This window comes from Ranitomeya variabilis, chromosome 2 (genome assembly GCF_051348905.1).
Source record: "Ranitomeya variabilis isolate aRanVar5 chromosome 2, aRanVar5.hap1, whole genome shotgun sequence".
NCBI lineage: Eukaryota > Metazoa > Chordata > Amphibia > Anura > Dendrobatidae > Ranitomeya > Ranitomeya variabilis.
Genome location: NC_135233.1, coordinates 990,939,831 through 990,956,679, shown reverse-complemented (window position 1 = coordinate 990,956,679; position 16,849 = coordinate 990,939,831). Strand labels below are relative to the sequence as shown.

Below are 16,849 nucleotides of genomic sequence, written 5' to 3'. Positions count from 1 at the left end.
CAGAGACTGGAGCAGTGGTGCAAAGCCTAATATGGATTTCCTCACATTTGACAGCTCTCATTTCCACAAAACCGGTGATCATGGAGATGCATGTGACCAGACCTGATCACTGTGAAATCTGCGAGGAATGGTGCACTTAGGGTACGTGCCCATGATCAGGAACTGGTGCAGGTTTGACGCTGCATAGTTATGTAGCTGTGACAGCATAGTGGATGGGATTTCCACAGACGCTTGCGGACCACCCGTGGAGACTGACATGCGGCGCGTCTTTCCAGACTGCAGCGTATTAACTTCTCTTGCGGAGACGTGAGTCTTCACAAGAGAAAATACATAAACAGAATGTATTGAAGAATCGCAGAATCGGAATGGTTCAGTGAACACATGCGGATTTACCTGCGTTCAATAGAAGGCAGCACTTTGGACACAGCGGACATGCGCTGCTAGTTCTGGATCGTGGGCACCCGGCCCAACAAGTGAAGTAGGAGAACCTGCAATACCTGCCATATGTATTAGTAATTGCCATAAAATCATGTCCTGAACACATTTAGAAAATAAACATAAAGTGGCCAACCTGTTTAATGAAGGTAGTTTAGGACAAGAAAATGTATCTATAATTTTCTTATATATGAGTCAGAACTGATACAAAGTTCCAAATCCCGTGCTCTACTTTGCAAAGCACAGTTCTATCTGCAAACATCCGCCACTAGAGGGGGTTACATGGATAGGATTTTATGTAGCTTCCATCGAGTTATTATATCCTTTATATTGGTCCCATGCCTCTCTTATCTGTGTGTCTTGAGCCTCTTAGGAAGAAGTTTCCATGTAGCAGGAAACACTCCAATATGCACTCATGTAATGTATACTGATATGACAGGAGAAAAATAAAGTATTTACTTTGCTATCCTTGCTTCTGCAGAAGTGTTAGTTTTGGCAAAGTATAGCTCAGGTCACTGCTTAAAGAAGACATATCACCAGTTCAAAACTGGTTAGTTTGTGCTATTATTTTATTCCCGCTGCTCCACTGGGTATTCTGTTTTTTTGTTTGTTTGTTTGTTTGTTTTGGTCAGCAACACAGACCAAATATGATGGTGTAGAGGGCAGGACTTGCTGGATGGCACGTGGAACAGCGAGGACAAGGACAGCAGGGCATGCAAGACAAGAAGGCAGACAAGAGAAGTAGGGAACACCAGTAGTCAAGAGCCAGCAGCGTGGACATTCACATTCACTACAGATATACAGTCAGTCCAGAACTTGCAGCAATCAAATATATAGGATTTTTACAGGATGAAAAGGGTGAAATGGTCAAAAATGATCTTTTAAATTCCTATTTTGCATCGGTGTTCTCTAAGAAAGCAATTACAACATCAACTGATCTTTATGGTGCGATCGAAGGAATAAAAGAATGCACACTATCTATAAACAGAGAGATGGTGAGGGAACACTTAGCTAGTGCATGTAGTCCAGATGAATTACATCCTAGGGTACTGAAAGAGTTAGCAAAGGAAAATGCAGAACCACTAGCCAGAATTTTTGAAAAATCCTGGAAAACAGAAGTCCCAGAAGATAGGAGAAGGGGAGGAGAGGAAAAGGAGGAGAGGAGAAGAAATGTTGTCCAAAACCATTGAAATACAACGAAATGTGGTAGAAAAGACTGCCTACCTGTGTGAGTGTTCCTATCTGTTGTCCATGGTTTGTTTGTGCTGAAGGCTTCCATTTTTCCCTCATCATCACCTCCAGCAGTCGATAATTTTTGTGAAGCTTCCAAAAAAAATTAAACAAAACCAAATTATGATAATCTATGAGGACTAGAGATGAGCGAGCCCGAATGATAAGGTTAAACTTCGGAGTTCGTGCCGGACATGTGTAAAAACATAGCACCCGATTCATCATTTGCATTTTGGTTTTTTTAAGTAACTTTTCGTTTTCGACTTGTGGTGTTACTTGAATTTTTTTGAGCCAAATCCAACAAAATGGCACATGCGATTCATACATTTTGCGCAAAGCCCCAAATTATGTTTTTTTCACCTTAAACTGTTTTTATGATTTTTTTTTAGCATAAAAAGTTGCATGTTCTGCTAAAATCTCCAGATACTTCCTTACACATGATCTCCTTCTTTGTTCTCCTCTTGTTCGCTGCTCACGTCATCATCTCCAAGATTTCTCCCATGAATTCTTTCATACTCTTGAACTCACTATCAAAATATATGAGACTGCCCCCCATCACCAAAATCCTAAACCCCACTTTTTTCAGAAAAGCCTATAATCTGTGTAACAAGGTGGCACGGGGTGATAGTCGTGGGCGAGTCTACAAAGTCCTAGTCAGTGAGCACCCCGGGCTCCTTGCACATGAAACGACAGTCCCAGTCTTGTGGTACAGTTATCTTCAGCTCACAGTCACTCAGAATGCAGGGGACGATATCTCAGGAAAACACCACAATCCAAAGTTCTGTTCCAACAGAAAAACTTTACTGAACACGGTGCAAACAAGACAATGCTTCCTGCTCTTTCCTGCGGTTTCAATAAACTGTATGACAGCAGCTCCTGTCCTGGTCCCAAACCCCGTATTTCTCCTGGGGTCGATCCCGCTGAGCCAGTATTTATCCACACTGCCCGTTAAGCTGGGGGAATCCTCTGTCCTCACTACGGTGCATGTCCTGTCCTGGGCAAAGTGCCCGGGCGTCTGTCTTAAGAGCAGTAAGTGTCTTCCATAAGTCCAGAGGCTTTGCACCATCTCTCTTTTAACTCCTCCCAACTGTTTAACCCTTAGCTCTCTATCCCTAAGCTAAACATGTACAAATGCATTTATATTACAGTGTAAAACATTAAGGCTACTTTCACACATCCGTTTTTTTGCCATCAGGAACAATCCGGCGAATTTTAAAAAAAACGGATCCAGCGAATGACGCAGCCAGATCAGTTTTTTCCCATAGACTTGTATTAGGGCTGATGGCCTTCCGTTTTGTCCGTTTTTCTCCGGATCCGGCAAAAATTGTGGATCCGGCAGCTGGACAAAACAGACAGATGAACGTTTTTTGTGTCTGGCGAAAAAAACGGACAGCGCCTGATCAGGTGCTCTCTGGTTTTCCCTATAATGGAAGCCTATGGCGCCGTAATCCGTCAATGACGGATTCCAGCGACAGATTCTGTTTTTTCAACTGCACATGCCCAGAAATGGTATCTCTCTCTTTCTCTCTCTCCAAACTCTCTCCCCGGGTTTAAAAAAAACAAAAACGAATCTAGCTAAAAAAAACAGATACGTCGCATCAGTTTTTCACAATTTGCATCCGTTTTTTCAAAAATTCACCGGATCCTGCCTGACGGCAAAAAACTGATGTGTAAAAGTAGCCTAAGAGAAGATATACAACACATTACACATTGCAAGAACATTAGTAAACTGCACCTTTAGGATACAACATATGACAATGACATTACCATATAAAACACTAGTGAACCATTAGGGTGCCGCATATGACGCACGCGCTCGGTGAATAGGAGAGAGAAGGCAACTGAGGGTCTCCGCCACCTCCTTACATCTGCAATAACCCTTCTGCCAGTACACGAGCATATGAGCAGCTTTTACTCTCACCTACTAGAGCCCTCCCACTCTATGTACCAATCTGTTATTCATTACACTTAGAGGTATTCTGACTTTATCCATTCATGTATAGGATGGGAATATCTATCTCTTTGCAGCGGCCACAAGTGGTGACGACGGTGGAAATCGTTGAGTACAGTGGGAATGGAAAGTATTCAGACCCCCTTAAATTTTTCACTCTGTTTCATTGGAGCCATTTGGTAAATTCAAAAAAGTTCATTTTTTTCACGTTAATGTAATCCAGTCTTGACTAAAAAAAAACAGAAATGTAGAAATTTTTGCAAATTTAATAAAGAAGAAAAACAGAAATATCACATGGTCATAAGTATTCAGACCCTTTGCTCAGACACTCATATTTAAGTCACATGCTGTCCATTTCCTTGTGATCCTCCTTGAGATAGTTCTACTCCGTCATTGGAGTCCAGCTGTGCTTAATTAAACTGATAGGACTTGATTTGGAAAGGCACACACCTGTCTATATAAGACCTCACAGCTCACAGTGCATGTCAGACCAAATGAGAATCATGAGGTCAAAGAAACTGGCCAAGGAGTTCAAAGACAGAATTTTTCAAGGCACAGATCTGGCCAAGGTTACAAAATAATTTCTGCAGTACTCAAGGTTCTCAAGAGCACAGTGGCCTCCATAATCCTTAAATGGAAGAAGTTTGGGACCACCAGAAGTCTTCCTAGACCTGGCCGTCCAGCCAGACTGAGCAATCGTGGGAGAAGAGCCTTGATGAGAGAGGTAAAGAAGAACCCCAAGATCACTGTGGCTGAGCTCCAGAGATGCAGTAGGGAGATGGGAGAAAGTTCCACAAAGTCAACTATCACTGCAGCCCTCCACCAGTTGAGCCTTTATCACAGAGTGTCCCGACGGAAGCCTCTCCTCAGTACAAGACATATGAAAGCCTGCATACAGTTTGCTAAAAAAACACATGAAGGACTCCCAGACTATGAGAAATAAGATTCTCTGGTCTGATGAGGCGAAGATAGATCTTTTTGGTCATAATTCTAAGCGGTATGTGTGGAGAAAACCAAGCACTGCTCACCACCTGCCCAATACAATCCCAACAGTGAACCATGGTGGTGGCAGCATCATGCTATGGGGATGTTTTTCAGCTGCAGGGACAGGACGACTGGTTGTCATTGAAAGAAACATGAATGCGGCCAAGTGCAGAGAGATCCTGGATGAAAACCTCTTCCACAGTGCTCTGTATCTCAGACTTGGCCGAAGGTTCACCTTCCAACAAGACAATGACCCTAAGCACACAGCTAAAATAACAAAGAAGAGGCTTCAGAACAACTCTGTGACCATTCTTGACTGGCCTAGCCGGAGCCCTGACCTAAACCCAATTGAGCATCTCTGGAGAGGCCTGAAAATGGCTGTCCACCAACGTTCACCATCCAACCTGATTGAACTGGAGAGGATCTGGCAAGGAAGAATTGCAGAGGATCCCCAAATCCAGGTGTGAAAAACTTGTTGCATCATTCCCAAGAAGACTCATGGCTGTACTAACTCAAAACTGAGCAAAGGGTCTGCATACTTATGACCATGTGATATTTCAGCTTTTCTTTTTTAAAACATTTACAAAAATTACTACATTTCTGTTTTGTTTTTTTTTCAGTCAAGATGGGGTACAGAGTGTACACTCACCGGCCACTTTATTAGGTACAACATGCTAGTAACGGGTTGGACCCCCTTTTGCCTTCAGAACTGCCTCAATTCTTCGTGGCATAGATTCAACAAGGTGCTGGAAGCATTCCTCAGAGATTTTGGTCCATATTGACATGATGGCATCACACAGTTGCCGCAGATTTGTCGGCTGCACATCCCAAAGATGCTCCATACAAGGCAGGATGGATCCATGCTTTCATGTTGTTTACGCCAAATTCTGACCCTACCATCCGAATGTCGCAGCAGAAATCGAGACTCATCAGACCAAGCAACGTTTTTCCAATCTTCTACTGTCCAATTTCGATGAGCTTGTACAAATTGTAGCCTCCGTTTCCTGTTCTTAGCTGAAAGGAGTGGTACCCGGTGTGGTCTTCTGCTGCTGTAGCCCATCTGCCTCAAAGTTCGACGCACTGTGCATTTAGAGATGCTCTTAGGCCTACCTTGGTTGTAACGGGTGGCGATTTGAGTCACTGTTGCCTTTCTATCAGCTCGAACCAGTCTGCCCATTCTCCTCTGACCTCTGGCATCAACAAGGCATTTCCGCCCACAGAACTGCCGCTCACTGGATTTTTTTTCTTTTTCGGACCATTCTCTGTAAACCCTAGAGATGGTTGTGCGTGAAAATCCCAGTAGATCAGCAGTTTCTGAAATACTCAGACCAGCCCTTCTGGCACCAACAACCATGCCACGTTCAAAGGCACTCAAATCACCTTTCTTCCCCATACTGATGCTCGGTTTGAACTGCAGGAGATTGTCTTGACCATGTCTACATGCCTAAATGCACTGAGTTGCCGCCATGTGATTGGCTGATTAGAAATTAAGTGTTAACAAGAAGTTGGACAGGTGTACCTAATAAAGTGGCCGGTGAGTGTATATTAATGAGAACAAAATGAACTTTTTTTGAATTTACCAAATGCCTGCAATGAAACAAAGAGTGAAAAATGTAAAGGGTTATTGATACTTTCCGTACCCACTGTACATCTGGGATATGTCGTTTGTCAAATCTCCCTCTGCTACATTGTTTTCCTAATTCCAGTTAAGGGAAATTGCTTTTTGCAGTCATGCCCCGGCTTCTACTCTGGACCTCTATGCTTTTTTACATGATTTTATAGTCTGATGATATGTACTTAAATACTCTCAGATTTAATTTGTATAGAGCCCTGGTGCTATGGTAAAAGGATTGTCCACCACTAGGACAACCCATTCTCATTCCTCATGTTTGGCCCCGTTAAATTAAAAAAGCCTATACTCCCCTATGGTGCCAGCACCATTCCATCGGTTTCGGCACTCGGGTTTCTGGGGCTCACATGAAGTTGTTACATCACACGAGCCCTGCGCCCAATCAGCGCTTGCATCACTGTCCCTGCCTATGGACGTATTGAACATCATCAGGAAGTCAGGGTTATGGAGACTCTGAATTCCTCTTCATGTTTGATTTGTTCGAAGACAGAGATAGTAAAGCCGGTGCTGATTAGGGGCAGGGCTCATGTGATATTACAACCTCCTGTGAGCCCTAAGAACACAAGTTCTGATGATGCTGGAATGGCACCGGCACCCGGGGTGAGTATAAGTGTTTTTATTTTAGTGGGGCCAAACAAGAGGAATGAAAAGGGTATGTCCAAGTAATCGACAAGCACTTTAATGATAATGTAATATTTACAGTGACTTACAGTGATCTTGTAACTCCTGTGAGGAACCCAGTTTCTCCATTTTTTCTGTTTTACGAGGTGTCTTAGTCTTAGGTGGAGGACCTGTTGGGCACAAAATATTATCAAGTCAAACCTTGCACGACACACTACAGGATTGGTTAACACAAACAGCTTTTGGCCACTAGTAATTCCAATAATACAAATAGTAAAATGTGGAAGTTGGTCTGAGTTTTAGGTAGAAAAATTTTTTACAGAGGAAATTGGTTTCGAATCTTTCCTCATGAAGTAGGCCAGTAACGTTCAGGTTTTCTTATGTTACACATTAATGGCGCTGGACAGGTAATTATTGTGCCGCAAAACCAAAGATTTGTAATGTGGTTATGGTCACACTGGTTTCTACAGGTGCAATCAGGTGAAAGCACGTTTCAGTTATACAAGTAACAACTGCATTGAAAATCTAATCTAATATGTTATGTACATAAACACCAATCTGATCTGCGTGCAAGACCAATAATATGCATGGGAAGTTCAGGCAATGGTTGGATAAATGTTCAGGATAGCCCACTGTTCAGGGTATGTGCAAATTACGACTTTTTCTGAATACACCAAAAAAATGCATCGCAAAGGCACCCCATAAAATGAACGGAATGCACAAAAATGTCAGGACTTCATTTCAAATGTAAAGTTCTATTAAAAATTTTAAGATACAGAAGGGAAAATCAGCAACTCCACAAATATAGTCAAGGCCATTGACACTAGAGGCCCAACGAGAACAAACTTCAAAGAATTAACAACGTATAGGATATCAATACACGGTCCAGAAATTGGTATATAATGAAGAGTTGAACATAATCCAGACTGTGGGGGAGTAATATTCAATGGAAGAAAGTATTTGAGACCGAAAGTAGCAGAAGAAAGGTACTTAAAATGGTTCGGGGGGGGGGGGGGGCAGAGGGGATCAAAGATCGCACAAAAAGCCAGAGGGCAGTCAAGAAAGGCGAGGTAAAGACAGCTTAGAAAGGAAATTAAATATATTATCTGAGGATGAACTTATAGAGGAGGAGGCTAGGAAGGTGTCTCAATGAAACCATTTGTGAGCAATTTTGTCAATGTCCTTCTGTGAGTGGGTCACCAACATTTCCATCCTCTGGATAGTAGCAATTTACACAAACCATTCCTATAAGGATGGAGTGTCTGAAGATTTCCAGTGATGGGGGATGATTGTTTTGGATGTCTAGATCAGATGTCTTAAAAGAGATTTTTTAAAAGATGGGTCCAGACAATGGAACTGCGGTGAGTTCCAAAATTTCTTAAACCTCTTCATGACTGGAGGTATTTTCGCTTTGGCTTTTTCATTTTTCGCTCCCCTCCTTCCCAGAGCCATAACTTTTTTATTTTTCTGTCAATATGGCCATGTGAGGGCTTGTTTTTTGTGGGACAAGCTGTACTCTTGAACGAAACCATTCGTTTTAACATATCATGTACTGGAAAACAGGAAAAAAAATTCCAAGTACGGTGAAATTGCAAAAAAAAATAAAATCCACAGTTGTATTTTGTTCTGCTGTTTTACTATGTTCACTAAATGCTAAAACTGACCTGCCATTATGAGTCTCCAGGTCATTACGAGTTCACAGACACTAAACATGTCTAGGTTCTTTTTTATCTAAGTGGTGAAAAAAAATCCAAAATTTTTAACCCCTTAAGCCCCGAGGGTGGTTTGCACGTTAATGACCGGGCCAATTTTTACAATTCTGACCACTGTCCCTTTATGAGGTTATAACTCTGGAACGCTTCAACGGATCTTGGCGATTCTGACACTGTTTTCTCGTGACATATTGTACTTCATGTTAGTGGTAAAATTTCTTCGATATAACTTGCGTTTATTTGTGAAAAAAACGAATATTTGGCGAAAATTTTGAAAATTTCGCAATTTTCCAACTTTGAATTTTTATGCCCTTAAATCACAGACATATGTCACACAAAATACTTAATAAATAACATTTCCCACATGTCTACTTTACATCAGCACAATTTTGGAACCAAAATTTTTTTTTGTGACGGAGTTATAAGGGTTAAAAGTTGACCAGCAATTTCTCATTTTTACAACACCATTTTTTTTTAGGGACCACATCTCATTTGAAGTCATTTTGACGGGTCTATATGATAGAAAATACCCAAGTGTGACACCATTCTAAAAACTGCACCCCTCAAGGTACTCAAAACCACTTTCAAGAAGTTTATTAACCCTTCAGGTGTTTCACAGGAATTTTTGGAATGTTTAAGTAAAAATGAACATTTAACTTTTTTTCACACAAAATGTATTTCAGCTCCAATTTGTTTTATTTTACCAAGGGTAACAGGAGAAAATAGACCCCAAAAGTTGTTGTACAATTTGTCCTGAGTACGCTGATACCCCATATGTGGGGGTAAACCACAGTTTGGGCGCATGGCAGAGCTTGGAAGCAAAGGAGCGCCATTTGACTTTTCAATGCAAAATTGACTGGAATTGAGATGGGACGCCATGTTGCATTTGGAGAGCCCCTGATGTGCCTAAACATTGAAACCCCCCACAAGTGACACCATTTTGGAAAGTAGACCCCCTAAGGAACTTATCTAGATGTGTGGTGAGCACTTTGACCCAACAAGTGCTTTACAGAAGTTTATAATGCAGAGCCGTAAAAATAAAAAATCATATTTTTTCACAAAAATTATCTTTTCACCCCCAATTTTTTATTTTCCCAAGGGTGAGAGAAGAAATTGGACCCCAAAAATTGTTGTGCAATTTGTCCTGAGTACGCTGATACCCCATATGTGGGTGTAAACCATTGTTTGGGCGCAGGGCAGAGCTCGGAAGGGAAGGAGCGCCATTTGACTTTTCAATGCAAAATTGACTGGAATTGAGATGGGACGCCATGTTGCATTTAGAGAGCCCTTGATGTGCCTAAACATTGAAACCCCTAACAAGTGACACCATTTTGGAAAGTAGACCCCCTAAGGAACTTATCTAGATGTGTGGTGAGCACTTTGACCCAACAAGTGCTTTACAGAAGTTTATAATGCAGAGCCGTAAAAATAAAAAATCATATTTTTTCACAAAAATGATCTTTTCACCCCCAATTTTTTATTTTCCCAAGGGTAAGAGAAGAAATTGGACCCCAAAAATTGTTGTGCAATTTGTCCTGAGTACACTGATACCCCATATGTGGGTGTAAACCATTGTTTGGGCGCAGGGCAGAGCTCAGAAGGGAAGGAGCGCCATTTGACTTTTCAATGCAAAATTGACTGGAATTGAGATGGGACGCCATGTTGCGTTTGGAGAGCCCCTAATGTGCCTAAACATTGAAACCCCCCACGAGTGACACCATTTTGGAAAGTAGACCCCTTAAGGAACTTATCTAGATGTGTGTTGAGCACTTTGACCCAACAAGTGCTTCACAGAAGTTTATAATGCAGAGCCGTAAAAATAAAAAATCATATTTTTTCACAAAAATGATCTTTTCACCCCCATTTTTTTATTTCCCCAAGGGTAAGAGAAGAAATTAGACCACAAAAGTTGTTGTGCAATTTGTCCTGAGTACGACGATACCCCATATGTGGGTGTAAACCATTGTTTGGGCGCATAGCAGAGCTCAGAAGGGAAGAAGCGCTATTTTACTTTTCAATGCAAAATTGACTGGAATTAAGATGGGATGCCATGTTGCGTTTGGAGAGCCCCTGATGTGCCTAAACATTAAACCCCCCCACAAGTGACACCATTTTGGAAAGTAGACCCCCTAAGGAACTTATCTAGATGTGTTTTGAGAGCTTTGAACCCCCAAGTGTTTCACTACAGTTTATAACGCAGAGCCGTGAAAATAAAAATTATTTTTTTTTTTCACAAAAATGATTTTTTAGCCCCCAGTTTTGTATTTTCACAAGGGTATCAGGATAAATTGGACCCCAAAAGTTGTTGTCCAATTTGTCTGGAGTACGCTGATACCCCATTTGTGGGGAGGGACCACTGTTTGGGCGCATGACAGAGCTCGGAAGGGAAGGAGCGCCATTTGGAATGCAGACTTAAATGGATTGGTCTGCAGGCGTCACGTTGCATTTGCAGAGCCCCTGATGTACCCAAATAGTACAAACCCCCCACAAGTGACCCCATATTGGAAACTAGACCTCCCAAGGAACTTATCTAGATGTGTTGTGAGAACTTTGAACCCCCAAGTGTTTCACTACAGTTTACAACGCAGAGCCGTGAAAATAAAACATATTTTTTTTCCCACAAAAATGATTTTTAGCCCCCCAAATTTTTATTTTCCCAAGGATAACAAGAGAACTTGGACCCCAGAAGTTGTTGTTCAATTTGTCCCTAGTACGCTGATACCCCATATGTTGGGGTAAACCCCTTTTTGGACGCACGGGAGAGCTCGGAAGGGAAGGAGCACTGTTTTACTTTTTCAACGCAGAATTGGCTGGAATTGAGATTGGACGCCATGTCGCGTTTGGAGAGCCCCTGATGTGCCTGAACAGTGGAAACTCCCCAATTCTACCTGAAACCCTACCCCTAACCGTTTACTGAACATTTTCTGACAGTCATAAGTGCCACGTATATAAGTGCCACGTATATAAGTGCCACGTATATAAGTGCCACGTATTTAAGTGCCACGTATTTAAGTGCCACGTATTTAAGTGCCACGATATTTCAGTGCCACAATATTTCAGTGCCACGTATTTCAGTGCCACGTATTTCAGTGCCACGTATTTCAGTGCCACGTATTTCAGGCACTGAAAAATACGTGGCACGTAAATACTTCAGTGCCACGATATTTCAGTGCCACGATATTTCAGTGCCACGTATTTCAGTGCCACGTATTTCAGGCACTGAAAAATACGTGGTACGTAAATACGTGGCACGTAAATACGTGGCACTTAAATACGTGGCACTTAAATACGTGGCACTTAAATACGTGGCACTTAAATACGTGGCCACTGAAATATCGTGGCACTTATATACGTATATACGTATATAAACGTATATTTCAGTGCCACGTATTTCAGTGCCACGTATTTCAGGTTAGGGGTAGGGTTAGGGATAGGGTTAGGGTTTTTTGTTTTTTTCTTGTTTTCTTGTGTTTTTCTATAAAAACGCATGCGTTTTACCGCGTTTACATGCATTTTTTCACACATGCGGTTTTTTTAAAAAACGCATGCAGATAAAAACGCAAGTGTGAAACCAGACTAAAAGACGCTTTTTATAGCAAAAAAGTTTTTGCGTCTCCACATTTTGAGACCTATAATTTTTCCACATTTTGGTCCACAGAGTCATGTGAGGTCTTGTTTTTTGCGGGACGAGTTGACGTTTTTATTGGTAACATTTTCGGACACGTGACCATTTTTTATCACTTTTTATTCCGATTTTTGTGAGGCAGAATAACCAAAAACCAGCTATTCATAAATTTCTTTTGGGAGAGGCGTTTATACCGTTCTGCGCTTGGTAAAATTGATAAAGCAGTTTTATTCGTCGGGTCAGTACGATTACAGCGATACCTAATTTATATCATTTTTTTATGTTTTGACGCTTTTATACGATAAAAACTATTTTATAGAAAAAATAATTATTTTGGCATCGCTTTATTCTGAGGACTATAACTTTTTTATTTTGCTGATGATGCTGTATGGTGGCTCGTTTTTTGCGGGACAAGATGACGTTTTCAGCGGTAACATGGTTATTTATATCCGTCTTTTTGATCGCGTGTTATTCCACTTTTTGTTCGGCGGTATGGTAATAAAGCGTTGTTTTTTGCCTCGTGTTTTTTTTTTTTTCTTACGGTGTTTACTGAAGGGGTTAACTAGTGGGCCAGTTTTATAGGTTGGGTCGTTACGGACGCGGCGATACTAAATATGTGTACTTTTATTGTTTTTGTTTGTTTTTTTTAGATAAAGAAATGTATTTATGGGAATAATATTTTTTTTTTTATTATTATTTATTTAGGAATTATTATTTTTTTTTTTTACACATGTGGAAATTTTTTTTTTTACTTTTTTTACTTTGTCCCAGGGGGGGACATCACAGATCGCAGATCTGATAGTGTGCACAGCACTCTATCAGATCTGCGATCATACTTTCATCGGAGCAGGCTGCAGCTTTCATCTGCAGCCTGCTCCGACCCGGAAGTACTCCCTGCAGGACCCGGATACAGCCCCTCGGCCATTTTGGATCCGGGGCCTGCAGGGAGAAGACGTTCGGTACGAGGTGAGTACATCACCTTGTACCGATCGTCTCAGGGAAGCCCGCAGGGAGCCCCCTCCCTGCGCGATGCTTCCCTGTACCGCCGGTACACCGCGATCATGTTTGATCGCGGTGTGCCGGGGGTTAATGTGCCGGGGGCGGTCCGTGACCGCTCCTGGCACATAGTGCCGGATGTCAGCTGCGATATGCAGCCGACACCCGGCCGCGATCGGCCGCGCTCCCCCCATGAGCGCGGCCGATCGCGTATGACATACTATACCGTCACCGGGAATTAAGGCCCACCCCACCTCGACGGTATAGTACGTCATATGGGATTAAGGGGTTAAAGATACCATTTTGGTGCAGATACGATCTTTTGATCGTCTGTTATTGCATTTTAATGCAATGTTGTGGTGACCAAAAAAAGTCATTCTAGCGTTTTGGCTAGTTTCACACTAGCGTTCGGCAAGGCTGCGGATTAAATCCTTCTTCCTCCGTTAAGCCCTGCCCACTGCCACGCCTTTTCCTTCAGCTCCGCCTACGTCTGCATGCGTCGTGCATACCCTATCTTTAACATTGGGTACGCAGGCCATGCGGATGTATGCGGATGCCTCCGCATGTGTCGTCTTGACGCTGCGCTGACCTGCATCGAATGCAACATGTTGCATTTTGTTGCGGTCAGCGCAGGGTCAGACATAGGTGGAGCTGAAGGAAGAGGTACGGCAGTGGGCGGGGCTTAACGGAGGAAGAAGGATTTCATTTGCAGCCATGCCAAACGCTAGTGTGAAACTAGCCTTAGGTTACTTTTCTCATTACACCATTTAGCAATCTGGTTAATTCTTGTTTTATATTGATAGATTGGGCGATTCTGAATGAGGCGATACCAAATATGTGTGTTTGATTTTTTTATTGTTTTATTTTGAATGGGGCAAAAGACGAGTGATTTGAACTTTTATATTTTTTTATTTTTTAAATATTTTTTATTTTTTTATTTTTTTTACTTTTGAAGCTGCCAAAACCTGATCGCCTCTGCTACATACAGGCGATGATCAGATCGCCTGTATGTAGCAGAATTGCTAACTTGCTATGAATGCTGACCACTGGGTGGTGCTCATAGCAATCTGACATTGACAACCATAGAGGTCTGCTGGAGACCGCTGGTTGTCATGCCAACACATCAGCCACCCGCAATCATGTGACACGCTAGCAGTGAGAACAGGCTTATGATCATGAGAGTATTCATCAGCCAGCGTCTATGCCATAAATAAAATTTTAAAATGTTGTGGGGCCCCCTGTTATGATCCGGTGACCTTGGAGCCGCATGAAACTTTCTCTGGAGTAGGTGGAAACTATACTGACCGCAGATCCTGAACTAACACCGCAACTAGAAGTAGCCGTGGGGTGTGCATAACAAACCCTAGACACCTCGACACAGCCGGAGGACTAAATACCCCTATAAATGGAAATAGGAATACTACCTTGCCTCAGAGCAGAACCCCAAAGGATAGGCAGCCCCCACGAATATTGACTGTGAGTAGGAGAAGAAAAGACACAAGCAGGCAGAAAACAAGATTTAGCAAAAGAGGCCACTCTAGCTAAATAGGAAAGGATAGGACAGAATACTAGGCGGTCAGTATTAAAACCCTTCAAAAAAAATCCACAGCAGATAATACAAAAAATTCCACAATCTAACTAAAGACGTGGAATGAATATCTGCAACCCCAGAGAATCCAACAAGACTGAGAAAATACTGACACAATCTAAGCTGGACAAGAAAACACAAAAGAATAGCACTGAATCATGAAGCACACAGCATGTGTGCAACAGAAAAAAACACAGACACTTATCTTTGCTGATTTGGCAGAAAGGCAGGAGGAACCAGGCAGAGGACAAACACCTCCCAACAACAATTGACAACCGGCAAGGACTAATGAATCCTGCACACCTAAATACCCCAGTCAGAACTGCAATCAGCAGAAACACCTGACCAGGACTGCAACTCACGGACAACTGCATTACCACCTACCACCACCGGAGGGAACTCAAAAGCAGAATTCACAACAGTACCCCCCCCTTGAGGAGGGGTCACCGAACCCTCACCAGCGCCCCCAGGCCGATCAGGACGAGCCAGATGAAAGGCACGGACCAAATCAGCAGCATGGACATCAGAAGCAAAAACCCATAATTATCCTCCTGGCCATAACCCTTCCATTTGACAAGGTACTGAAGCCTCCGCCTCGAAAAACGAGAATCCAAAATCTTCTCAACCACATACTACAACTCCCCACCAACCAACACAGGGGCCGGAGGATCAACAGAGGGAACAACGGGCACCACATATTTCCGCAATAAAGATCTATGGAAGACATTATGGATAGCAAAAAAGGCCGGAAGCGCCAATCGAAAAGACACCGGATTAATAATCCCAGAAATCCTATAAGGAGCCTGTCTAGGACTCAGCCGTTTGGCAGACTCGAGGTAAATCAGATTCTTATGATCAGTCAGGACCACAATACGGTGCTTAGCTCTCTCAAGCCAATGTCGCCACTCCTCAAACGCCCACTTCATAGCCAACAACTCCCGATTGCCGACATCATAATTGCGTTCAGCAGGCGAAAACTTGCGGGAGAAGAAGGCACACGGTTTCATCAAGGAACCCACAGAATCCCTCTGAGACAAAACGGCCCCTGCCCCAATCTCAGAGGCGTCAATCTCAACCTGAAACGGAAGGGAAACATCCGGTTGGCGCAACACCGGAGCAGAAGTAAATCGGCGTTTAAGCTCCTGAAAGGCAGAGACAGCCGCAGAGGACCAATTCGCCACATCAGCGCCTTTCTTCGTCAAATCGGTCAAGGGTTTAACCACACTGGAGAAATTAGCAATGAAACGGCGATAAAAATTTGCAAAACCCAAAAATTTCTGAAGGCTCTTCACGGATGTGAGTTGAATCCAATCATAAATGGCCTGAACCTTAACCGGATCCATCTCCATAGATGAGGGAGAAAAAATGAAGCCCAAAAAAGAAACCTTCTGCACCCCAAAGAGGCACTTAGACCCCTTCACAAACAAAGCATTGTCACGAAGGATCTGAAATACCATCCTGACCTGTTCCACATGAGACTCCCAATCATCGGAAAAAATCAAAATATCGTCCAAATATACAATCAAGAATTTATCAATATAAGTCCGGAAGATATCATGCATGAAGGATTGAAAAACAGATGGAGCGTTAGTGAGCCCGAATGGCATCACAAGGTATTCAAAATGGCCTTTGGGCGTATTAAACGCAGTTTTCCATTCATCACTCTGTTTAATACGAACAAGATTTTATGCCCCCCCCCCCCGAAGGTCAATCTTAGTAAACCAACTAGCCCCCTTAATCCTAGCAAACAAATCAGAAAGCAAAGGTAAAGGGTATTGAAACTTGACCGTGATCTTATTCAAGAGGCGATAATCAATACAAGGTCTCAAGGAGCCATCCTTCTTAGCAACAAAAAAAAATCCCGCTCCCAACGGTGAAGAAGATGGCCGAATATGCCCTTTCTCCAAAGACTCCTTAACATAACTCCTCATGGCGGTATGTTCAGGCACAGACAGGTTGAAAAGTCGGCCCTTAGGAAACTTACTGCCTGGAATCAAGTCAATCGCACAATCACAGTCCCTGTGCGGTGGAAGGGAACTGGACTTGGGCTCATCGAATACATCCTGAAAATCAGACA

General features: G+C 42.6%; 1 protein-coding gene across 8 annotated transcripts in view; it reads right to left on the bottom strand.

The window, feature by feature from the left end:
• Window positions 1–16,849, bottom strand: part of AIRE (autoimmune regulator) — a 119,273-nt gene that overhangs the window by 53,213 nt on the left and 49,211 nt on the right. For 6 of the 8 annotated variants that reach the window (XM_077291062.1, XM_077291061.1, XM_077291065.1 and 3 more), the window contains 2 exons: window positions 6,941–7,021; window positions 1,660–1,758 (listed from right to left, as the gene is read on the bottom strand). In XM_077291062.1, coding sequence (XP_077147177.1) covers window positions 1,660–1,758; window positions 6,941–7,021 — 180 coding nt within the window. The remainder of the gene's footprint in view (window positions 1–1,659; window positions 1,759–6,940; window positions 7,022–16,849) is intronic. The other 2 variants (XM_077291067.1, XM_077291068.1) reach the window with 1 other exon arrangement.